The sequence below is a fragment of the Lethenteron reissneri genome, chromosome 58 (genome assembly GCF_015708825.2).
Source record: "Lethenteron reissneri isolate LAM-NWPU_2019-01 chromosome 58, ASM1570882v1, whole genome shotgun sequence".
NCBI classification, from domain to species: Eukaryota; Metazoa; Chordata; class Hyperoartia; order Petromyzontiformes; family Petromyzontidae; genus Lethenteron; species Lethenteron reissneri.
The window spans coordinates 440,796-465,354 of record NC_083836.1 but is presented as its reverse complement, the minus strand read 5'-3'; the positions used below and the strand labels follow the sequence as shown (position 1 = coordinate 465,354).

At 52.8% G+C, this 24,559-nt stretch overlaps 1 protein-coding gene across 2 annotated transcripts; it reads right to left on the bottom strand.

The window, feature by feature from the left end:
• Window positions 1-152: 152 nt before the first annotated feature.
• On the bottom strand, window positions 153-22,919 carry LOC133357394 (melanotransferrin-like). Of its 2 annotated transcripts, XM_061575296.1 has the most exons (10): window positions 22,278-22,919; window positions 12,510-12,661; window positions 11,971-12,067; window positions 7,522-7,716; window positions 6,506-6,656; window positions 6,182-6,249; window positions 5,790-5,977; window positions 5,365-5,560; window positions 4,584-4,682; window positions 153-1,144 (listed from the first exon to the last, which is right to left on the bottom strand). In XM_061575296.1, exons 1-9 carry the CDS (start codon window positions 22,363-22,365, stop codon window positions 4,621-4,623), a joined length of 1,197 nt encoding a protein of 398 aa, XP_061431280.1. In that variant the 5' UTR covers window positions 22,366-22,919; the 3' UTR covers window positions 153-1,144; window positions 4,584-4,620. The 2 variants fall into 2 exon arrangements, with proteins under 2 accessions (XP_061431280.1, XP_061431281.1); XM_061575297.1 differs by lacking the exon at window positions 4,584-4,682.
• Window positions 22,920-24,559: the final 1,640 nt, after the last annotated feature.

Sequence of the window (24,559 nt, the reverse complement as noted above, 5' to 3'; positions counted from 1 at the left end):
ACCTGGAAGTGACATTGTAGTTGTTACTCTGCATCTACATCAGCAGCAGCCGGACGACAAGAAGGAGATCGCTTGTCAACATCAACCCTTGGGTGAAACTATGGGCCAGGACTTTAAAACATCCACGTGTTTTAGAAATACAATGAAGACCGTTGACGTCAGATAACATTTATTCGTAGATTTTGTGCAGATCAAAGCTAACATAATTACGGCTACAATGTTTATAGGAACAGTAAAATGAATAACATTCAGTTACAGCGCATCCTCAAAAAACTGGGCCAATTCGGGGGTGTGGTGCCCCGTGATATATCCATCATCTAAACAAAACCCCATGTACAGCTTGAATTGCTTTTACGTGTGCTTTTTTAAATTTGATATAAAATTAAAAAAGCAATATAAAAGTTGAAAAGAATGCCAGTAAGACCACTGGAAATGACAAAGAGACAATTGTGGGACACAATACAGTGCTGCACACAAGGCACTGCACAGTGTGCAGTCAGTCCTCAACTGGGACTGCGCGTGGAGATGCCCGTTGCCACCTGTCCAGGTGTTACCTGGTACGGTCCATGAATAGTTGTCTGTGTTTGGGTGGCAGGAATGTATTTGTACTGTGGCCTGGTACCGGTATTGTGTGAAACTGTATTACAAGCAACTGCAACAAAATGCTGATGATGGTAATAAGACCGAGTGCTGACTGCGACATATGCCCGGGTTTGGTCTGTGGCCACCCAGTAAACATTCGCCATTGGGCCAATATTGGCTGGCACGTGGTTGGATCCATTGGCCCAACGTCGGGCCAACGTTCCAAGTATACTGGGTGGCAGAATGGAGACGCAGCCACCAACAAGTCAGCATTGCTTTGCACGCTCTTCAATATTTGAGTTGTCGGGGAAGGAACTTTCAACTTGTTCCAATTACTTTCATATTTGTATGGGTCCGCCCCCACAGTAAAACCTCCCGTTATCGATACACCACACGGTGTGATGGACCCCCGCGCTAGCTCGAGGACGCGCAGTGCAGCCAGATTAGTCCCCCACGCCCCGTCGTGCAGCAGCAGCAGCAGCAGCTCACCCCCTGAGCCCCACGTGGCACCGCTGCGGGCTGCAGCGTCAGCAGCTCCGCGGTGCTTCAGGGCCGGCGGGAGCTTCTTAGTGCAGTCATCAGGGCCCAGGGCAAACGAACAACAACAACAACAACAACATATTCTATGGTTCCTTCGGTAAAGTCACGTAGATAGAAAAATAATAACAATAATAAATATCACGACGTTTCGATCGCAACACAAGCGACCGAAACGTCGTGATATTTTATTATTATTTCTATTAACTTTATTTTCATTTTTATTATTTTTCTATCTACATGACTTTACCGAAAGAACCATCTAATATTAATTCATATAGTCACGAAACTTTTAAGTCAAAATTTAACAACAACAACCTGACACAACAACAACAATGTCACAACTACACCAACTGGAATGGAGGCCGGGTCAGAGCCGGCAGTGCTGCCTCCACAGCGCGTGGGGACGCCTTGGCAAGTGGTGGGAGCGCTGTCACCGTGGTGGGTTGGGGGGGGGAGCTCATGGAATGGAGGTTGCTGGGAGGGGGGTGCCCGACTCAGGCAGTCGCCCCCTCGCAGTTGACGTTCCGCCCCCCCCCACCCCCAAAACATACAAACTTTATACCCCCCCCCCCCTCCCGCGTCTTACCCACATTTCACTTCACAGAACGCATCTCGACTCTCGGCTGGGATACAACATTAAAGGAGCGGAACGGGGGAAAGATGATTCAGAGATGTTTCCAAATACCCAGAAAATTAGCAGGATGCATGATTTAAATGTGGTCACGATTTTTTGTCTCAACTGTGTCAAAGGTTAAAGAGAGCTCCGTCATCGCCACGGTGGGTCCCTGGTTCATTGTGGTGGAAAGGGGCTGCCACAGAGCTACGAGGGTCAGACTCAGGAACGGTCAAACTCGGTTGGTTGCGATGGAGATGCTCGTGGGCGCTGGGGGTACGGTTGTTACCTCTCAGGCACAAACACAAAGCCTGGACTTATCATGGGTGGAATAAAACGAATCTATTTTTATTTTAACCAGATAAGGTCCACTGAACTAAGTAGCTCTTTTTTAGAAGCGATTATAGTAGCCAAATACTCTGAAACGCACGCTGATTCTAAATGTGGAGGGAAAAACTGGAGGACCTGGAGAAAAATCCACGCGACCACGTGGGAGAACACGCAAACTCAAAATATACAGGCATCAGGGTCGGTATCGAACCCACAACCTTCTGTATACCAGGCAAGGTAGTTAACATCTCGCCACCGCGAAATACCAAACGAGGGGTTAGCTTACCTCTAAATGCACCGTCTTGAGTGGAGACTGACAGAAAGACCCGGGAAGACTTAAGAGACTTCCCAGGACAGCTACCTCAACGAGAGAACGATCCTGGGAAAAACCAGGACAGGTGGCAACCCTGGCTGGAAGTTTCGGAGGAGGGAGGGGAAGGAGACCCACGCAGAACCGCACGGGGCTTGCGTCCAACAGAGACGCGGCCACGCGTTCTCGATCAGCCGCTCGCGACTCACAGCCATGGGTTGAGAAGAAGGCTGTGAACTCGGCCCGAAACATTACGACTCGCGCTGCGCCCTCTCCCCTCGGGAGTCGACGAGTCGGCACCATCGGCGGATTGTAATTCATTTCAACGAACGATCGCTCGATTTCGAGCGTGCTCTTTCGGGTCAGACTGTTGCACGTCGAACATTTCATCCCTAGGGCGTCGCCACGCAGTACCTCCTGGCATCATTACACACAAAGTGCGAGGCCACAAATGAATCACAATAACCTGCTGATTTCGTCAAGGAGCATACATTTTCATCGCACAAACTCCGGTCATCCTCGCAGCAGCAGCTTTTGGCGAGCCATCGAATAAATATAGTTACTGCATCGCACGCTTTCAGATGCGCTTTTATGGCCGTCTGGAACGCTCTTCCTTTCGATATTAGGAAGCCACTGGAGCTATGCACTTTTAAATTATCCAGATTGAAAACTCATTTCTTCAGAACTGATTTTTGTGTTTAGTTTGTTGTCCTTCCCCCGCACCTCTGATAATGATCGTAATTGGCTATGTACGGTGCGAAAGAAGTGCACGATAAGGAGTTAATGTTCAGGAGTTCGGCTCCTCTGAAGATGCCCGTAGCAGTGTGTGGCGAAAGCTCGAGAGATGAGAGGCTCCACGGGCGATGGTCTGGCCCTTGGCCACTCGAGCATCAGTCATTGGTTCCAGTTTCTCAATGGGACTGTCTGTGGGTCTCTATGTGAGTCTGTGGGTCTCTATGTGAGTCTGTGGGTCTCCATGTGAGTCTGTGGGTCTCCATGTGAGCCTGTGGGTCTCTATGTGAGTCTGTGGGTCTCTATGTGAGTCTGTGGGTCTCTATGTGAGTCTGTGGGTCTCTATGAGTCTGGGGGTCTCTATGTGAGTCTGTGGGTCTCTATGTGAGTCTGTGGGTCTCTATGTGAGTCTGGGGGTCTCCATGTGAGCCTGTGGGTCTCTATGTGAGTCTGTGGGTCTCTATGTGAGTCTGTGGGTCTCTATGTGAGTCTGTGGGTCTCTATGAGTCTGGGGGTCTCTATGTGAGTCTGTGGGTCTCTATGTGAGTCTGTGGGTCTCTATGTGAGTCTGTGGGTCTCCATGTGAGCCTGTGGGTCTCTATGTGAGTCTGTGGGTCTCTATGTGAGTCTGTGGGTCTCTATGTGAGTCTGTGGGTCTCTATGAGTCTGGGGGTCTCTATGTGAGTCTGTGGGTCTCTATGTGAGTCTGTGGGTCTCTATGTGAGTCTGGGGGTCTCCATGTGAGCCTGTGGGTCTCTATGTGAGTCAGGGGTCTCTATGTGAGTCTGGGGGTCTCCATGTGAGCCTGTGAGTCTCTATGTGAGTCTGTGGGTCTCTATGTGAGTCTGTGGGTCTCTATGTGAGTCAGGGGTCTCTATGTGAGTCTGGGGGTCTCCATGTGAGCCTGTGAGTCTCTATGTGAGTCTGTGGGTCTCTATGTGAGTCTGTGGGTCTCTATGTGAGTCTGTGGGTCTCTATGTGAGTCTGGGGGTCTCTATGTGAGTCTGGGGGTCTCCATGTGAGCCTGTGAGTCTCTATGTGAGTCTGTGGGTCTCTATGAGTCTGGGGGTCTCTATGTGAGTCTGGGGGTCTCCATGTGAGCCTGTGAGTCTCTATGTGAGTCTGTGGGTCTCTATGTGAGTCTGTGGGTCTCTATGAGTCTGGGGGTCTCTATGTGAGTCTGTGGGTCTCTATGTGATACTGTGGGTCTCTATGTGAGTCTGGGGTCTCTACGTGAGTCTGTGGGACAATACGTGAGAAAGCTCTGATTATAGTGAAGCAACTGCCATCACATTGTAGTCACTCCATGAATTCCTCCTGCACGCGCCACGAAAACCCATGACGGATGTCGTAGCCTCAACCCGGATCCACGAGCGGACAACACTTCGTGCAGATCAAACCCTCCTCCCCAGCTGGACGGTGTCACTGCACCGATCAAAAGTCCTGGGGCCTGCTCCCCCCCTCCCCCCCACCCACCCCTGGTGCCGCCCGTGGCCCCTTAGGGCCGTGCGGCTCAGGCGAGGAGAATGGCCCAGAGTGCGGTCGCAACCGCCACCAGGGCCACGGAGCTCACCACTGTTAGGAAGACAAAGCGGGAGGTGGGGGAGTAACGATGTGAGGTCCGAGCTGGTGGTGCAAATGATAAGACGGCCACACATTCAGCTCTTGAGTTGGTGTTCTGGGCAAGGCTGAGAGTATTGTATTGATGTTGAACTTCTTTTGCGCCGTACGTAGCCAACCGTGCAGTGAGTGTTGGTGGATCACACGAATCTTGTCAAACTCCCTTCTCATGGGCATCAAGAAGGAGCCATATCCTGGCTTGCCAGACGGCGGTGCAGCAAATGTGGACTCCACCTGTTCCGTCTGTATGGGATCGGGTGTTTCTCCCTTGGGTGCTCTAATTTCCTCCCACATGTAAACGCTCATGAATTGGCCGATAACACCTTCATACATAGAGGACTGCAGAGCTTGGGCAACTATTGGTAGCGCTGGCTCATCAGATGGCTGTTGTTGCTGCTGCTGACTTCCCGCTCTGTCGTTTGTAGCTACTCCTCCTCCTGCCACCTCAGAGTCGTCCTCTCTCTCTTTTCCAGAGTGAGTGGATACCGTGTGGAAGCGCAGCATTACAAGTTTAACATTCATCATCATCATCATTACATAATAACAAAAACACACACAATGCACGCTTGATTCATATTTTCGCCAATTGTTTCATAACAGGAGTTCATGGCGGGCCAGTAGCGGGGAACGCCCTCACCTGCGGGCTTGGCGCCATTGCAGTCCATGCCCTCCATGGAGTCCAGCAAGCCGCCGCCCAGCCACTCCTTGTAGCCCAGGCGGCCTTCTGGGTAGAAGAGGCTGACGGTGGAGTCCTTGAAGAGCAGATCGGTCCCCTGGAAACCGCTCGAGTCGAACATCTTGAACTGCGTCCCATTGTCGCTGCCAAATTCCTTCTGCTCGCAGACGCATGGACGGACGTTTCACGTCTCATCTTATTTTATATTTGGAGAGCCCCTTAGCTCAAGGCGCTTCAGAACGTAATTTCATAACATGGAAAGAACAGTGTCTAACACAGCGTCGTACAGCATCACGTGAGAGCGGAACACCACCTTAGACGCGGAACAGCAGGACCAAGTCGCAGGCAGCATCGTGCGACAGCGACGTGGCGACGTGCTCACTCACCTGCGCGGCGTCGAGGATGTCGAAGATCCAGCGGGGATCGGAGCTGGAGCGCGTCACCACGGCGTGCGGGGGGACACTGGCCAGGTTGCAGGACTTGAAACCCGTGACCGGGAGACGAGTTCCACTCGGACAGAGCAGCTCAAAGTCGGTGGAGAGAAGGCCGCGTGCCCACTCGTCGGGGTTGTGACCTGGGGAGGCGCGACAGTTGGGGGGGGGGGGGGGGTGGGGGCACAGAGGTCGAGGTGGCAGTTGAGAGGAGCTTGATTTGTAGTCATCCCTTGCCAACTGCGGATTTACCAACCGCGACATTTGAGTACACGCGGATGTACATCTGTTGATGATGGCCACGATGGCGATGATGATGATGGCCATGGCGGCAATGGGCCACTCACCGTCTGTGTTGTCTGTGACAGTCGTGTGCTTCACAAAGGCCACATCCCCCGATCCTGACGCCAGACAGCTGCACAATACAAAGGTGAACAGAATGATGGGACAAACGTGTGTTTGTAAGCTTGTGTGGGCGTGTGCGTGTGGGGAGCAGTAGTGTCGTGTTTAGCACGTTGCTCTACGAACCCGGCGACCGGGGTTCGATTCCCACTCACGGCCAAAAGCAGTGAGGATTATCTGAACCAGTCCTGTGCCTCCTCGAGGTGCTCGCTCACAGCACTTTCCCCAGCAGTCCGCTGAGGCTGTCTGCGGTTGTGTGAGCTACCTACCGGAAGGCTCCAGTGTAGCCGAAGAATCGCTCGTGGTTGGAGGCTGCGCACTTCTCTCCCCCCGCCTCGTTCCCGATGCACAGGTGGCACAGGCTGGGCGGAAGGTTGCCCGCGCCCGGCACGCAGCTCGCGTTGAAGAAACTTGCCACCTCTACGTACAAAGACAAAGATCCCCCAGTATAGCTTTAACAGGCTGTTGGGGCAAGTGCTGTTAACTAACACCAATGAAGGCCAGCAAACGAGAAAGTGGGTGGCCAGCACCCCAGCAGGTACTCATTTGAGGCTGAGTCGACCTAGGGGAGGCCCATAACCAGTTCAGATAATGGTCACTGGTGTTGGCCGTTAGCGGGAATGAAACTCGAGTTGCCAGGTTTATAGCGCTAACCACACACAATCACTCCCCATTCATACACACATACAAGACAAAGATCCCCCATATAGCCTTAACAGACTGTAGGGGCAAGTGCTGTTAGCGAGCACCTCTGAAGGCCGGTACGGCACACGAGGGAAGTGGGTGGCCAGCACCACACCCGACCATCTTTGTCTCCCCAGTGGCGATGTTTACACCGCACCAGGTACTCATTTGAGGCTGAGTCGACCTAGGGGAGGGCCTGGACCAATTTCGATAATTGTCACTGGTGTTGGCCGTTAGCATTAATGGAACTCAGTCGCCAGGTTCATAGGGCAGCGCGCTAACCGCTGCACCACCTCTCCCCATGGATACAAAGACAAAGATCCCTCATATAGCCTTAACAGACTGGTGGGGCAAGTGCCGTTAGCGAGCACCTATGAAGGCCAGAGCGATACACGAGAGGGTGGGTGGCCAGCACCACGCCCAACCACCTGTGTCTCCCCACACGTTCACACATACGTACACATAGACACACATATACACACACGTACACACTCACACTGAAGATCAGGGGGAGAACATCCAAAATACACTCAGATGCACCGGCGCCCGAGTCGGGGAATCGAACCCATCGACCGCTATGCGGCCGAGGCCAACCTCTCACCCTTGGGGATGTCGCAGCCGTCCCCCTTGATCTCGCCGCTCTCCCGCAGCCTCCCCACGGGGATGAGCCACCCGGCGGTGCGGCCGAGCCCCGTGTGGCACGAGCGCGTCCCCCGCAGCGTGGGGAACGTGACGCTCGCCGGCGCCGCCTTGCGCACCACGGCCACGGCGTAGTAGGTGGGGTCGACGGTGCTCGCTACTCCACGTGGGGGGCAGGGGGCATCGGAGGGTGGTGGGAGGGGGGCAGCAGTAGCGGGGAAGGGGGTCACAGAGGCGGCGTGTAGAGGCATCCTTTACAAACACACGAGGAGGAGTGTTTGTTTTATTTTTGAGTGAGGCTTTCTCGGGTGGCGAGATGTTAACTCCCTCGCCTGGTATACAGGAGGTCATGGGTTCGAAAAGGACCCTGATTCCTGTATATGTGGAGTTTGCCTGTCTCTCTTTCACCTCGTGGTCGCGTCAATTTTTTTCTGGGTCCTCCGGTTTTTCCCTCCACATTTAGAATCAACATCACCCCGCGTTTTAGAGTGTTTGTTTCGTTGTGGCCAGGTCGCTTCTGGAAAAGAGCGCCATAGCTCAGTGAGCCTTACCTGGAAAAATAAAAATAGCTTAGAGTTGTTTTTTATCGTATTGCTCTGACAGTGGGGTACAAGCAAATGAACCGTTGACAATTTGCGCCTCCCCTTTAATAGGTCTGCTATTGTGCAGCAAACCGTTCGACATAACAAGAAGACAGGCACAGATAATGACAAGAACAATGCCCGGACACGTTCGTCAATAACACTGTGGGCCTTGTAAGTAAAAAATACAAATATAAAAGGCGACGTTTCGGGCAGTGGCCCTTCTATGCGCTCTAAGGGCCAGCGCCACGCCCAGCCACTTGTGTCTCCCCAGCGCCGGCGTGCACATGCACACTGCGCCAGGTGCCGGCGTGCACATGCACACTGTGCCAGGCGCTGGCGTGCACATGCACACTGTGCCAGGTGCCGGCGTGCACATGCACACTGCGCCAGGTGCCGGCGTGCACATGCACACTGTGCCAGGCGCTGGCGTGCACATGCACACTGTGCCAGGTGCCGGCGTGCACATGCACACTGCGCCAGGTGCCGGCGTGCACATGCACACTGCGCCAGGCGCTGTCCAGCGGGGCGCAGACAATGCCTGCGTTGAAGGAACCACGGCGTGGGAACACGCGGTGGTGATTTGGCAAGTGTGAAATGACACCTGGTTCCAACATCGAGCGTGTCTATAGCGGACGGTCAAACCGATATTTGAAATGTTAGAGCTGGAATTCGGCCATATTAACCCTTTCCCGTTGCGATGACGTGCATGTACGTCAAACGAACCGAAAATAAAAATAAATAAATTAGCTATCCGTACACCGAGGCTCCCACAAGGCCATGCGGGAAGGCGGGTGGCACAGTTTAGCGCCACTTCTCTGCGGTGAGTACAACGTCTTTAAACACAACGGCGCTGAAACTCTCTAAATAACATTAACGCGAACCGCTTGAGCGTTCCGAGATCAGCGGTGAACGGGACACCCACCCTGCAACTTGCAGATGTCTCGGAAGGAGACGGAGTTAATAAGTAAATAAACAAATTACATTTTATGAGGGTTTTTTTTTACTGTACTTTCATTAGTTACTGGACTGAGACCACCAATCCACTCCGCTCGAGAAACCGGTTTAATCTCGGTGGCTTCCTGGCTCAGAAGGGATTTTCCAGGTTAAATATTTAAATGCGATAAAAAAAACTTCAACATGTTTTTTTCTTCCAGCTAAGACGTCTGACGTCTGTGCCACCCGGTAACTTCCACTGCAATTCTTCTACAAGTTCTCACTCGTCGTTCTACAACAACCTTGGTTAATCGATGTTGGCCCTCGAACACGTTTGTTGTGAATGCAGGGCTCTCCGCGGTGTTGGCCAAAAGTGGCCCTCAGCGCTGCCATCTCTACCAGCCCCTTTCCCTGGAGAGGGCGAGAGCCCCAGCAGAGAGCCGGCGTTCTCACACGGTGGCGGTCGCACGGCACAATTCGTCAGGACAAACGTTTGGCGTTAAACAACCTGCCCACCGGAGATTGTGGGGGACAAAGTTCATCACATTTTTTTCACAAACTTTGCCAATCATCAAGTTTGGAATTAGGGCCCTAAATATTGAGCGAGTGACAGCACAAGTTAATGCTGTGTAAACTGCATCAACTGGAGAGGCGGAGACTTGTTGTTGAACATTAGCTCAAGGTATCGTCTTCAGATGGTCCTGAGTTTGTAACTGTTGGGGGGTGGGAGACGGGTCTCAGGTTTCCTTAACCGAGGACCTGGCTTAAACTCCAAGAGCAGTTGTCAGCTCGGTTGAAGTTATGTTTAAGCCTGCGTGTTAAATGTACCCTTGAGTCAAGTCTGTGCGAGTTATGCACGTACGTATGTCGAATTTCTTTCGCACCGTACAAGACCAACCATGCTCGTCGGAGGCGCGGAGGTCACGTGACCCTTTTGACTCAACCGAGCGGCAGCGCGTTCGCCGCTCGTTGCGGAGGTTCCACGGTTCGATCCCAGCGGCCGCCCCGGTTAACCCTGTGCGCGTATTTACCGTGAAACTATTATACGTAGCCATTTGCTTCGCCAGAGTGGTGGACGTTAAAGATCCCATGACGTGACTCGCGAGAGTTGGCCGTTGTATGCTGGTGTCATGGTCCAAATAAAAAAAATCACAAATTAGCCCATTGGGATTACACAGAAGCCATGCGCCCCCACCCCCATTGAGCGCTTCACGGCTGATCGGATTTCTAGAGGATGATAAAGATTCTGATTCTAAAGAGTCGCGTGACTGTATACTGGGTGAACAAGGAGGATCATGAATGAACAATAAATCTATCGGTCTAGTCGGCAGTCAGACATTGAGTCAGACACGCGCTTCGTAATCGTTGATGTGAGGGGCAGACGATGTCTCCCCCAACCTCGCCCCAATGCTATCAGCTCAGACAAATCGTGAACTCATTAACTCTGTCACGTACACAAAGAGAGTGGTCCATTCGCGTTCACGATGTCCCTCAGTGCACTGCAGTCTCTCACAGCGTGACGAAATCATCGCAGTGTTCATTTAGACCGTAGGTGAAAACAAAATAAATCTATAAATAATCCATTGAGACCCTCTGGTTTCGTCTCGCACTCACGACTGGTCGCTAGACGGTGATGGTGGGGGAGCGCTAGTGCAGTGGTTAGCGCGAGGTGGACGGCTGTGTGTGAACATGAGTACTGGGGAGACAAAGGCGGCCAGAGTGGGGGGTTCGTCTACCGACCCCCCTCGGCCTTCATAGGCGCCACTCGCTAACGCCACTTGCCCCGCCAGCCCGTCAATGCTATACGGGGAGGGGATCTTTGTCTTTGTGGTCATGCACGCCATGCGTGTGCTGTGTGCGTGGCAATCAACACCCGGACAGACAACCCCCTGCAACCCAGATGGTTCCATCGAGGAATTTTTCTGGTGAAATATTTTTTTGACTTGAAAAAAAAAATGTTGATCCTGCTCAGATGACAATGGCAGCAGGGGGCCCCGATGGCATTTTTATTTTGGGGGGGCTAACACACCTGTATAGGGGTCTGACACACCTGTACAGGGGACTTACACACCTGTACAGGGGGCTTACACACCTGTACAGGGGGCGTCACACCTGTATAGGGTCTTACACACCTGTACAGGAGGCTTACACACCTGTACAGGAGGCTTACACACCTGTACAGGGGTCTTACACACCTGTACAGGGGGCTTACACACCTGTACAGGGGTCTTACACACCTGTGTAGGGGCTTACACACCTATACAGGGGTCTTACACACCTGTACAGGGGGCTTACACACCTGTACAGGGGTCTTACACACCTGTGTAGGGGTCTTACACACCTATACAGGGGTCTTACACACCTGTATAGGGGCGTACACACCTGTACAGGGGGCTTACACACCTGTATAAGGGTCTTATACACCTGTATAGGGGCTTACACACCTGCGTAGGGTCTTACACACCTGTGTAGGGGACTTACACACCTGTACAGGGGTCTTACACACCTGTACAGGGGTCTTACACACCTGTACAGGGGGCTTACACACCTGTATAGGGGCTTACACACCTGTATAGGGGCTTACACACCTGTGTAGGGGCTTACACACCTGCGTAGGGTCTTACACACCTGTGTAGGGGACTTACACACCTGTGTAGGGAACTTACACACCTGTACAGGGGTCTTACACACCTGTACAGGGGTCTTACACACCTGTGTAGGGGCTTACACATCTGTATAGGGGCTTACACACCTGTATAGGGGCTTACACACCTGTACAGGGGGCTTACACACCTGTGTAGGGGCTTACACACCTGTGTAGGGGCTTACACACCTGTATAGGGGCTTACACACCTGTACAGGGGCTTACACACCTGTGTAGGGGACTTACACACCTGTATAGGCCTCGGCAGCCGCCACCTGCAGGCCGTGGTATTTCCCCGCGGTGAACACCTCCCCAGAGTCCAGGCTTACCGCGTCGGCGTGGCCGTCCTGTGCGAGGGAGGGTGGCCGGGCGGTGGCACAAAGAATCAAAGCGACACGACACGATGAGGAGGGTGGTGCTGAGTGCGAGGTTCCCTCCGGGTTCGCGGTGGTAATCGGTGCCAACGGAGGTGGAAACTTCACTCCGCGGAGTGGCTTTGTGCAGTTGTCTGCAACGATGTGGGGGGCTGGGGAACACGGAAAGATGACACTCGAGAGGAGACTCGGGAGGAAGGGATGCAAGGGAAGGGGAGACACACAGGGGATGGGACACACAGGGGATGAGACACACAGGGGATGAGACACACAGGGGATGGGACACACAGGGGGTGGGACACACAGGGGATGAGACACACAGGGGATGAGACACACAGGAGATGAGACACGAGGAGACGCACAGGGGATGAGACACGAGGAGACACGGAGAGAGGGGGCGCGTGTCGGCCCTTGCCTCGATCTTCTGCACGCACTCCTTGCGGTCGCCTGCGCTCACGCACTGCAGCGGCGGCGAGATGCCCGCCCCGGTCAGCGCAATCTTCATGGCGCTGCACTTGTTCTCCTCGCCCGTCGATATGGTGCACCAGCGGAGAGACGCGTGGACGCCTGCACACGCAGGCGAGGATATATACACGGTCAAGGCGAAGGCTCAGACACGCGGGGACAAGATGGGGAGACACAGGCGTGCGTGTTGCTGCTGGTGGTGCTGGTGGTGGTACCGACACCGATGTTCACCGCGAGAAAAAAACTAAATTGCTCAATGTTGAGTTCACTTTGATCGGGGTTGAATCTGCAAACGGTCAGGAATGAAGTAGCAAAATAGAAGTCTCCTTCGCATATTTGTATCTCCGTGAATGTTTCTCTTACACATCGTCATCACCAACATCGGCACCGTCCCCAGGGAGTGCGCACGCAAAAGTTGAGGCACAGTCTGTGTGTGTGAGGTGAGTGTGTGAGGTGAGTGTGAGGTGAGTGTAAGGTGAGTGTGTGTGAGGTGAGTGTGTGAGGTGTGTGTGTGAGGTGTGTGTGTGAGGTGTGTGTGTGAGGTGAGTGTGTGTGAGGTGAGTGTGTGTGAGGTGAGTGTGTGAGGTGATGGTGCAAGTGTTAGGTGAGTGTGTGTGAGGTGAGTGTGAGGTGAGTGTGTGAGGTGAGTGTGTGAAGGTGATGGTGCAAGTGTTAGGTGAGTGTGTGTGAGGTGAGTGTGTGAGGTGTGTGTGTGAGGTGAGTGTGTGAGGTGATGGTGCAAGTGTTAGGTGAGTGTGTGTGAGGTGAGTGTGTGAGGTGAGTGAGGTGTGTGTGTGAGGTGAGTGTGTGAGGTGATGGTGCAAGTATTAGGTGAGTGTGTGTGAGGTGAGTGTGTGAGGTGAGTGTGTGAGGTGAGTGTGTGAGGTGAGTGTGTGAGGTGAGTGTGTGAGGTGAGTGTGTGTGAGGTGTGTGTGTGAGGTGTGTGAAGTGATGGTGCAAGTGTGAGGTGAGTGTGTCAGGTGAGGGTGCGGGTGAGGGTGCGGGATGAGTGTGTGAGGTGAGTGTGTGAGGTGAGTGTGTGAGGTGAGGGTGCGGGGTGAGGGTGCGGGGTGAGGGTGCGGGGTGAGTGTGAGGTGAGTGTGTGAGGTGAGGTTGTGGGGTGAGGGTGCGGGATGAGGGTGTGGGGTGAGTGTGTGAGGTGAGTGTGAGGTGAGTCTGTGAGGTGAGTATGTGAGCTGAGGGTGTGAGGTGAGGTTGCGGGGTGAGGGTGCGGGTTGAGTGTGAGGTGTGTGAGGTGTGTGTGTGAGGTGTGTGAGGTGATGGTGCAAGTGTGAGGTGAGTGTGTGAGGTGAGGGTGCGGGGTGAGGGTGCGGGATGAGGGTGTGGGGTGTGTGTGTGAGGTGAGTGTGTGAGGTGAGTGTGTGAGGTGAGTGTGAGGTGAGTGTGAGGTGAGTGTGTGAGGTGAGGGTTGTGGGGTGAGGGTGTAGGGGGTGAGGTTGTGGGGTGAGGGTTGTGGGGTGAGAGTTGTGGGGTGAGGGTGTGGGGTGAGCGTTGTGGGGTGAGGGTGTGGGGTGAGGGTGCAAGGGGGTGAGGGTTGTGGGGGGAGGGTGCAGGGGGTGAGGGTTGTGGGGTGAGGGTGTGGGGTGAGCGTTGCGGGGTGAGGGTGTGGGGTGAGGGTGCAAGGGGGTGAGGGTTGTGGGGTGAGGGTGCAGGGGGTGAGGGTTGTGGGGTGAGGGTGTGGGGTGAGCGTTGTGGGGTGAGGGTGTCGGGTGAGGGTGCAAGGGGGTGAGGGTGTCGGGTGAGGGTGCAGGGGGTGAGGGTGTGGGGTTAGGGTGCAAGGGGGTGAGGGTTGTGGGTGTGAGGTGAGGGTTGTGGGGCGAGGGTGCAGAGGGTGAGGGTGTGGGGTGAGCGTTGTAGGGTGAGGGTGTGGGGTGAGGGTGCAAGGGGGTTAGGGTTGTGGGGTGAGGGTGTGGGGTGAGCGTTGTAGGGTGAGGGTGTGGGGTGAGGGTGCAAGGGGGTGAGGGTTGTGGGGTGAGGGTGTGGGGTGAGGGTTGTGAGGTGAGGGTTGTGAGGTGAGTGTGTGAGGTGAGGGTTGTGGGGTGAGGGTGCAGGGGGTGAGGGTTGTGGGGTGAGGGTGTGGGGTGAGGGTTGTGAGGTGAGGGTTGTGAGGTGAGTGTGTGAGGTGAGGGTTGTGGGGTGAGGGTGCAGGGGGTGAGGGTTGTGGGGTGAGGGTGTGGGGTCAGGGTGCAGGGGGTGAGGGTTGTGGGGTGAGGGTGCAGGGGGTGAGTGTGTGAGGTGAGGGTTGTGAGGTGAGTGTGTGAGGTGAGGGTTGTGGGGTGAATGTGTGGGGTGAGGGTTGTGGGGTGAGGGTGCAAGGGGGTGAGGGTGCAGGGGGTGAGGGTTGTGGGGTGAGGGTGCAGGGGGTGAGGGTGCAGGGGGTGAGGGTGCAGGGGGTGAGGGTTGTGGGGTGAGGGTGCAAGGGGGTGAGGGTGCAGGGGGTGAGGGTTGTGGGGTGAGGGTGCAGGGGGTGAGGGTGCAGGGGGTGAGGGTGCAGGGGGTGAGGGTGCAAGGGGGTGAGGGTGCAGGGGGTGAGGGTTGTGGGGTGAGGGTGCAGGGGGTGAGGGTGCAGGGGGTGAGGGTGCAGGGGGTGAGGGTTGTGGGGTGAGGGTGCAGGGGGTGAGGGTGCAGGGGGTGAGGGTGCAGGGGGTGAGGGTTGTGGGGTGAGGGTGCAAGGGGGTGAGGGTGCAGGGGGTGAGGGTTGTGGGGTGAGGGTGCAAGGGGGTGAGGGTGCAGGGGGTGAGGGTTGTGGGGTGAGGGTGCAGGGGGTGAGGGTGCAAGGGGGTGAGGGTGCAGGGGGTGAGGGTGCAGGGGGTGAGGGTGCAGGGGGTGAGGGTGCAAGGGGGTGAGGGTGCAGGGGGTGATGGTTGTGGGGTGAGGGTGCAGGGGTGAGGGTGCAGGGGTGAGGGTGCAGGGGGTGAGGGTGCAGGGGGTGAGGGTGCAGGGGGTGAGGGTTGTGGGGTGAGCGGCGAGTCGATGCCCAGCCGTGACCGCAGCTCACGCGGCTACAATTCCCCCCTTCATTGCGGGTTGCCTCAGTGCGACTTGGCGCGATGACAGCGAGACAGCGCGTGAGTGTGTGGGAGTGTTTGTGGGAGTGTTTGTGAGTGTGAGTGAGTGTGTGTGTAAGGGAGAGTGTGTGTGTGTGTGAGGGAAGGAGAGCGTGTGAGTGTGTGCGTGCGTATGGTGCTGGCCACCCACCCCCTCTTGAAGGGGGTGGGCGGTCGGGCGTGGTATCGGCCACCCAACTCCCTCGTGCGCCTGCCGGCTCAATAGCTGCTGGCTAACAGCACAACCATCGACTTGAGCTACACGGGGGGAGGTGTAGGTCCATGATCTTGCATGGGGGTGCCCGTTTGCGCAGTCGCTCTCCACTTGATCTTATCAGCTCACCCGTAGCTCCCGTTAATGATTGCTGTATATAATGAAAGTGGCCATTCTAGCATTACGTAACCCTAAATAATCATTGACAAAATAAATAATCAGACAAATAAATAAGCCTCCGAAGCATTGGTGACCCAAGCCACCCTTGTGCATGAAGCTATCTTGTCTCGTCTTCTTCAGTTCTTAACCGGCTTAAACGAAATCAACTTAATTTGATCTGCCCATCCACGTAAAAATGTTTCTAGTTAAAAGATTCGGAGCACATCCTATCAGCTACACGGGCTTCCGGCAAAACATCGCTGGTAGTTCACGAGCATTGGTTGAAGCAAGCCTCATCCTGCTGATGGTCAACACCATGAGGAGCACCACTTTGTGGCTAAGTCAACAGGAGTGGCTGCGCCCCGCTATAGGAATGTGGAATTACCACCACTGGCTCGAATTACTAGCAGATGAACAATGCCTCGATGTGCAATCGAGCTGTTGCCCTTTTTGACCTGAACTAAAACTAAACTATGAAACTAGTTTTATTTGACCAGGTGAGGCTCACTGAGCTATGTAGCGCTTCTTTCAGAAGCGACCTGGCCACAAATGATCGCTCTAGGAATGTGCAATATTAAAGCAGCAGCCAAATACTCTTAGACGCGTCACGTTGATTCTTAATGTGGAGGGAAAAACTGGAGGACCCGGAGAAAAATCCACGCGACCACGGGGAAGAACACGCAAACTCCAAATATACAACAAGTGTCAGGGTCGGGATCACCAGGCGAGGTAGGTAAAATCTCGTAGCAACCGTGACCTGAAAAAGCAAGCACCACTCGCTCTACAACAAAATTCAAACGTGGACTGCGCTCACTAAAACGTTCATCAGAGGCGCGACAGAGGTACGTCCAAGACACCCCTACTTAGCAAGGGCGCCCAGAGGTCACTCAGGCCAGGATGTCACGAGGGCAGACTGCCCGAATATATTATATATTTATATAAATATATATGAGCAGCAACAACAGCAACACGGGCCCGTGTGGTGGGGCCCTCCTTTGTGTGACGCCCGGGTCCTTGGGCGCCATCAGGCCCCCTGCCAATCTCATCTGAGCAGCATCAACTTTATCTTTAATGTGAACATCCCTCGAGATGAAACCTCCCGGTTGCAAGGGGCTATCCGCCCCGGTGTGTTGATTCACGCGCACACAGCACGCGCATGACGTAAAAACCACAAAGAAAAAGGCCCCCCGTGTAGCTTTAACAGACTGTTGGGGCAAGTGCTGTTCGCGAGTAGCACCAATGAAGGCCCGCACGGCACACGAGGGGATGGGTGGCCATCACCACGCCCGGCCTCCTTTATATCACGAGGGGCGATGTTTACCACACCGCACCAGGTACTCATTTGAGACTGAGTCCACCTAGGGGAGGCCCAGAACCGGTTCAGATAATCCTCACTCGTGTTGGCCGTGAGCGGGAATCGAACTCGATTGGCCGGGTTCGTAGCGCAGTGTGCTCACTGCTACACTACCGCTCCCCACACGTATACACGTAGTGACCACGTATACACACACACACACACATTTTAAATGTATAACTTTACACGGTGTGAATTTATACAATGAACATCACACCCCGGTCAACAGACATGAATAGAAAAACAAACTACTGTATTAAATTATGCTGATCTCCGGTTCATTGAGAATGTGCTCTGGCTGCTGTAGATGTTGTGCGAGTGTTTTTTTATATTAAGGCGTGGTAAGGCCCTCACCATCCAGTGGTGGATTTTAGAAAAGCTGTCCATGGGTTACAGAGTGCCGTGGCATTCTAGGGCTCGTTATAAGGGGCCTGGACGACACTTTATTTAATTAAAATGAAAATAATTTTCCTCTTACCCAAACACCCACTTTTAATAATGCCTCCCTTTCATAGCCCTTCACCTTCCACACCACGTGACATTACAAACTTGCCGCAATTTAGAACAACATTCCCTTCATGGGAACGTGTCAAGGGGCTCTGTGTTGTGGTTGACTGCGATGATGGAAGCAAGAATGTGTGGTTGTTACTCATTGGGTGTTGACTGATGTGAATAACTACTGGATATCTGTGGAAAAAGAGCTTCATAGCCCGTCGGATTCCTTCATTATAAATATTCTGATTCTGACGATTTAAACTATAGACTAGACGATTTTTATTTTACCAGGAAAGGCCCACTGAGCGAAATAGCCTTTCAGAAGCTACCTGACCACAAATGATAGCTAAACGAAGTGGCTTATCACGTGGAAATTTATAGCAGACAAATACTCTAAACGCATGTTTCCAAATGTGGAGGGGGAAATCAGAGGACCCGGAGAAAAATCCACGCGGCCACGGAGAGAACATGTAAATTCTAATTTTACAGGTATCAGGGTCGGGATTGAACCCACGGCCCCCTGCATACCAGGCGAGGTAGTTAACATTTCTCCACCGTGATACCCCTGGGCATGTGATTTTTAGGTAGAGATGTGTGCCTGAGAGTAACTAAAATAACTTGACGATCTTCCCCTTCTTCTTGGTTCTTTCGGTAAAGTCACGTAGAAGGGAAGTAATAAAAAAACCATAATAAAATAAAATAATTCTCACGACGTTTCGGCTACAACGCAAGCAGCCGTCTTCAGGTGAAGAATGAGACACTGCCAAGCTAGGAGCTTATATATAAGCTGGGTTGGAGGTGGAAGAAGAGCGCCTTAACAAAAAGAATGTGCATATCAAGAGGAATTTAGCATATTCATGGGAAATGCGTAGGAGGTGGGCGGGGGGGTTTCAAAGTCATATTATGCCCATGCATTATGCAGGATCACCAGCACCAAGGGAGGGTGCAGGGAGTAGCAGTAACAAAGGAAAGGAATGTTAATAGTATGTAGCTGCAGTTACTAAACAACCACGTAAAAAACTAAAGTATAAACTGCATAGCACCATCAGTATACTTACTATACTCTACAATAAGCTGAGTTACTAACAGCAAGTAATACATTACAATTCTACGTCGTAAAAATTATATAATATGCTTCTATCTAAACTTTATTCTCTTACCACCCTATACCTTATACATTTTAATATATGGGTAGAATAATACATAGTGTTATATTAAAATGTATAAGGTATAGGGTGGTTTATAGCAATACAGTATATAATTTAATGTTGGGTTTATCTATGGCAGTATATAGTACGGTGTATGCTCGTGTGATGTAAGAGAATAAAGTTTAGATGGAAGCATATTATATAATGTTTACGACGTAGAATTGTAATGTATTACTTGCTGTTAGTAACTCAGCTTATTGTAGAGTATAGTAAGTATACTGATGGTGCTATGCAGTTTATACTTTAGTTTTTTTACGTAGTTTATACTTTAGTTTTTTACGTGGTTGTTTAGTAACTGCAGCTACATACTATTAACATTCCTTTCCTTTGTTACTGCTACTCCCTGCACCCTCCCTTGGTGCTGGTGATCCTGCATAATGCATGGGCATAATATGACTTTGAACCCCCCCCCGCCCACCTCCTACGCATTTCCCATGAATATGCTAAATTCCTCTTGATATGCACATTCTTTTTGTTAAGGCGCTCTTCTTCCACCTCCAACCCAGCTTATATATAAGCTCCTAGCTTGGCAGTGTCTCATTCTTCACCTAAAGACGGCTGCTTGCGTTGTAGCCGAAACGTCGTGAGAATTATTTTATTTTATTATGTTTTTTTCTACGTGACTTTACCGAAAGAACCAAGAAGATGAATCCCTGCAGTCACGAACGCTTTAAATCGAGATCTTCCCCTTCCTTGCCACCACACGTCTCCCAGCAGTACTGGCTCAACAGCAGAAAAAACTCTGGACCGATTTAGACAATCAGTATCTCATCAGCAGAGGCAGACTTGGTTAAAGCAGCAGTGGTGGTGGCGGCACACTGCGAGATGTGAGGAGGCAAGGCGCCTCTGTGAGATATCGGTGCCAGTTCGACACAAAGCTAGAAAATGCAAAACACATCATTGGCATGTACGGAGTGAATATTTGGTGAGTGACAGGCATGCATTTATATTTGCATCAGTTTAAACAATATGTATGCATCATATATGCCAACGAATGTGCGTATTAACACTTTTTGCTCATTATTTTCAACATAACATGCAAATGTGATCACACTACATCGGGAGCCTGACGACATAGGTTTAAGTTTCCGGATGCAGCAAACATCAGTGGCAGAGTGATGTCTGAGGACAGGTCCTCGGGAAACTGCTCTTTCACTGAAACCGACCAGCGTATTTAAGGCAGAAACAGGATTTCTCCACAATTCCGGCTGTCGCCTGACGAAGCTGGTTGTAATTTACCACTGAAACCTCAAAGTGTTCGAATTGTAAATGTTGTTGTGGGTTTGCTGTCCAACACACAACCGGTGTGTGCTGAACTAGTAACGACTTGGCACGTTTTGTTTACGTCACAAACCTTACTAATTGGCTATGTCAGGTGGTGGCAGGTTTAACGATCTAACCCAAAATACCTCTGTTCTGGATATTGGTCGTGAAAGCCTCCTTCGTGTTAAACAGCGTCGTGAGGTAGAGCCAGACAATGTCCAGGACTGGCACAAAGTTGAGGCCTTGGATTAAGAAAGGCCTGTAAATCATTATCACTATCGCATAACTGTCCTGTAGACGATTGACTGGACATGTGTTGTTACTGGCAAACACAACATGCAAGCCAAATGGAAAATCAATGAGAAGCAGAAAGAAGACACAATTAAATCGAACCACGACCGCCAAATCGTGACAATTTGCCAATTGCTGGGGGACGGGGGAGGTGAGCGGTGGCGTGCTCACTGCTCATTGCAGACGTTCGCGGTTACACCCCAGAGGCCACCCTGGTAAACACTGCGGGTGTACAAACCGAAAATACGCACGCACCGGCTTCTTCGCTGTGAACGTGAGACATCCCGTGACGTTGTTCGGCAAAGAGTAAGTAGACCATTGTGTGCCAGCACCACATTCTGGACATGTCAATTGATGGTGCGTGTGGTGCATTTTTATAGAGTATGTGGTGCATCAGGGTGGTGCGTGTGGCACATTGGTATGGAGTGTGTGGTTCATTGGTATGGAGTGTCTGCATGTGGTCAATTGGTATGGAGTGTGGTCCATCAGGGTGATGTGTACGGTGCATCAAGATGGTGTGTGTGGCGTATTGGTATGGAGTGTCTGCATGTGGTCAATTGGTATGGTGTGTCTGCTTGTGGCGTATTAGTATTGAGTGTCTGCGTGTGGCACATTGGTATGGAGTGTCTGCGTGTGGCACATTGGTATGGTGTGTCTGCGTGTGGCCCATTGGTATGGTGTGTCTGCGTGTGGCACATTGGTATGGTGTGTCTGCGTGTGGCACATTGGTATGGTGTGTCTGCGTGTGGCACATTGGTATGGTGTGTCTGCGTGTGGTCAATTTGTATGGAGTGTCTGCGTGTGGCACATTGGTATGGAGTGTCTGCGTGTGGCACATTGGTATGGTGTGTCTGCGTGTGGCACATTGGTATGGTGTGTCTGCGTGTGGTCAATTTGTATGGAGTGTCTGCGTGTGGCACATTGGTATGGTGTGTCTGCGTGTGGCACATTGGTATGGGGTGTCTGCGTGTGGTCAATTGGTATGGAGTGTCTGCGTGTGGCACATTGGTATGGTGTGTCTGCGTGTGGTCAATTTGTATGGAGTGTCTGCGTGTGGCGCATTGGTATGGAGTGTCTGCGTGTGGCACATTGGTATGGAGTGTCTGCGTGTGGCACATTGGTATGGTGTGTCTGCGTGTGGCACATTGGTATGGTGTGTCTGCGTGTGGTCAATTGGTATGGAGTGTCTGCGTGTGGCACATTGGTATGGTGTGTCTGCGTGTGGTCAATTGGTATGGAGTGTCTGCGTGTGGCACATTGGTATGGTGTGTCTGCGTGTGGCACATTGGTATGGTGTGTCTGCGTCTGGTCAATTGGTATGGAGTGTCTGCGTGTGGCACATTGGTATGGTGTGTCTGCGTGTGGTCAATTGGTATGGAGTGTCTGCGTGTGGCACATTGGCATGGAGTGTCTGTGTGTGGTCAGTTGGTATGGAGTGTCTGCGTGTGGCACATTGGTATGGAGTGTCTGCGTGTGGTCAATTGGTATGGAGTGTCTGCGTGTGGCACATTGGTATGGTGTGTCTGCGTGTGGTCAATTGGTATGGAGTGTCTGCGTGTGACACATTGGTATGGAGTGTCTGCGTGTGGTCAATTGGTATGGTGTGTGGTGCATCGGGAGACCTCGGGGAGGATCAGGTTCCCACGTGGCATCTCGCATCTCCTACCTGCAGTCCCCTGCAGCACGCTCAGCAGCGCCAGCGCGCAGAGAAGAAGCGGCACAGCAGACGCCAGGCTCATCGTGGCCGAGGCCATCTCCAAACGCCCTGCACTTGAAAAGTCAACTTGCGGGACGAAGCAAACAAAACACGCAATGAAACACGAGAGAGACAGGGGGAGTGAGAGGGGTTTTAGGGAAGAATTTGGGAGAGATGGAGAGACGCGGGGAGAGAGACGGGGAGAGGTGGAGAGAGACAGGGTGTGGGAGCGTGCGAGGTGGAGAGAGACACGGGGAGAGAGTGCGTGAGAGATGGCGAGACACGGGGTGTGGGAGCGAGGAAGAGGCACGGGGTGTGGGAGCGTGAGAGGTGGAGAGAGACACGGGGAGAGAGTGCGTGAGAGATGGAGAGACACGGGGTGTGGGAGCGAGGAAGAGGCACGGGGTGTGGGAGCGTGAGAGGTGGAGAGAGACACGGGGAGAGAGTGCGTGAGAGATGGAGAGACACGGGGTGTAGGAGCGAGGAAGAGAAGTGGAGCACGTCGGAATGCGCCGCGGAGGGGTGAACAGGAGCCTGCAGCCAGGTCACTCCGTTTTTAAAGGCGTCCCTGTGCTCACCGATGGCTGGTGAGGAGGGGGGTGAGGGTGGGGGGGCAATGTGTGCCCACTCACGCAACTCCCCCCCCCCCCACTCTCCCAAGACCCTTCCCGCACCGAGCTGAAGGGTTCGGGTGCTGAGGCAGCAGGCAAAGTCTCGTGACTGCACCCGCCCAAGTGGTGGCGGCATGGACGGCCGAGGCGAGAGTGTGGGTTTTATGCTCCCTTTCATCGGGCTGCAGTTTAAAGAGCTCCCAATGTGGGTAAATATTCTCTCTATGACTCGCGTCTCGTTAGGGATTACACTTTGCTTTGTGTCACCTGCAGAACTGCAAAGCGGCGGCGGCGGCAGCTGTAAAAATATGACAAAGGGGAATGGGCGAAGGGTTGAAGTGACCGGCTGGGTGGCTCACGCGGTCAGAGCTCTGAGTTCGAACCCAGCTGTGATGATGACGGGTCCTCAATTGTCGTGAATCGGTGGCATGCGCCCAAAAATGCGGTTGTACTTTTAGTTCAAAGTTACGTCTGAGAAAATCTTAAAAACAAATCTGGGGTTAGCTCACGCGACTAAGACCCGGAGTAAAATCCATGAGGCCACGAGGCGAACATGCAAATTCCAACTTTACAGGGTCGGGATCGAACCCACGACCTGCTGCTTGAGTCCCTGCCAGGCGAGGCAGTGAACATTTCGCCACCGTGGTGTCCCTGCGATGCGATGTTCAGGTAGAGATGCGTGCCTTCGAGTAGCTCTGTGATATCCACTTCTGTGGGGACGTTCTTATAACGCGACGGAGTTGCGTCTGCTGGAGGTGAAATGTGAACCTTCCGTCTCGCTACAGGACGCCCCCCGCAGGACAATCGCAGTAAACATGGTGGGGGAAACGACAGTCATAACACGGATTAAAGAATCACAATCAACTTAGTTGTATAAAGTGCATTTAAAAACGAGTGACCAGGTAAAACACACGCGCACATTGAGAAAGACAATGACATGTGGAAAGGTCCGCTTGAAACAAAAGCTTGCCGAGTGTCTCGTGCACAGCAGTGACACTCGGACCCTCCCGGGACTGGGGGTCTCCGCGTTCAAGCCGCGGGTGGCAGAGCGCGCTCCGCCCACACGACCACATTGCCACACACACACAGGGACAGCACGAGGGAGGAAACTTACGTCTTGAGCAACTTCCTCGTCTCATTTGCTTAATTTAAATTCGTGATTTTATTACACTGCTGTACTCGTCTTGCTTCACGTAAACAGAATTAATTGTTGGCAAACACCACAACAACATCAACAACATCAACAACATCAACAACACGGCAACTCTCACCAACATACCCCACACCCTCCCCCGGAGCCGCGACCCAGCAGGAACGGAGACCACTTCCAAAGTTCGGGTCTCTGCAAAATAATCAGGAATATGTCTGTACTGTCCGCAGCATTTCCCAAGTTAAACACAACGTCTGGTGCCGCAGCCGTGTTGGCAGTGGTGCACAACTCAAACAACAATCGCCTCGACACGCGCGTCAATAACGCACCGTGTGAGTGCGCGTGGCCTCGATGGAGGAGGTTCGTGAAGGACGCTACTGGGCAGGTGGAGGCAGTCGCCCCCAACAACAACGGAGGGCGGAGGAGTGGTGCTCACAACAACGAGCGGAGCGTCGGGTCGGATAAAATAGCAGAGTAGGGGGCACAGGTGG

What these genes read in the sequence shown, in the direction of transcription:
- LOC133357394 (XM_061575296.1), bottom strand. Translation starts at nt 22,365, where the DNA reads ATGGCCTCGGCCACGATGAGCCTGGCGTCTGCTGTGCCGCTTCTTCTC. An exon ending in CGGCTGCGACATCCCCAAGG is followed by an intron (nt 6,657 to 7,521) that starts GTGAGAGGTTGG and finishes CTTTGTACGTAG; the next exon opens with AGGTGGCAAGTTTCTTCAAC. An exon ending in GGCTACACTGGAGCCTTCCG is followed by an intron (nt 6,250 to 6,505) that starts GTAGGTAGCTCA and finishes TGTATTGTGCAG; the next exon opens with CTGTCTGGCGTCAGGATCGG.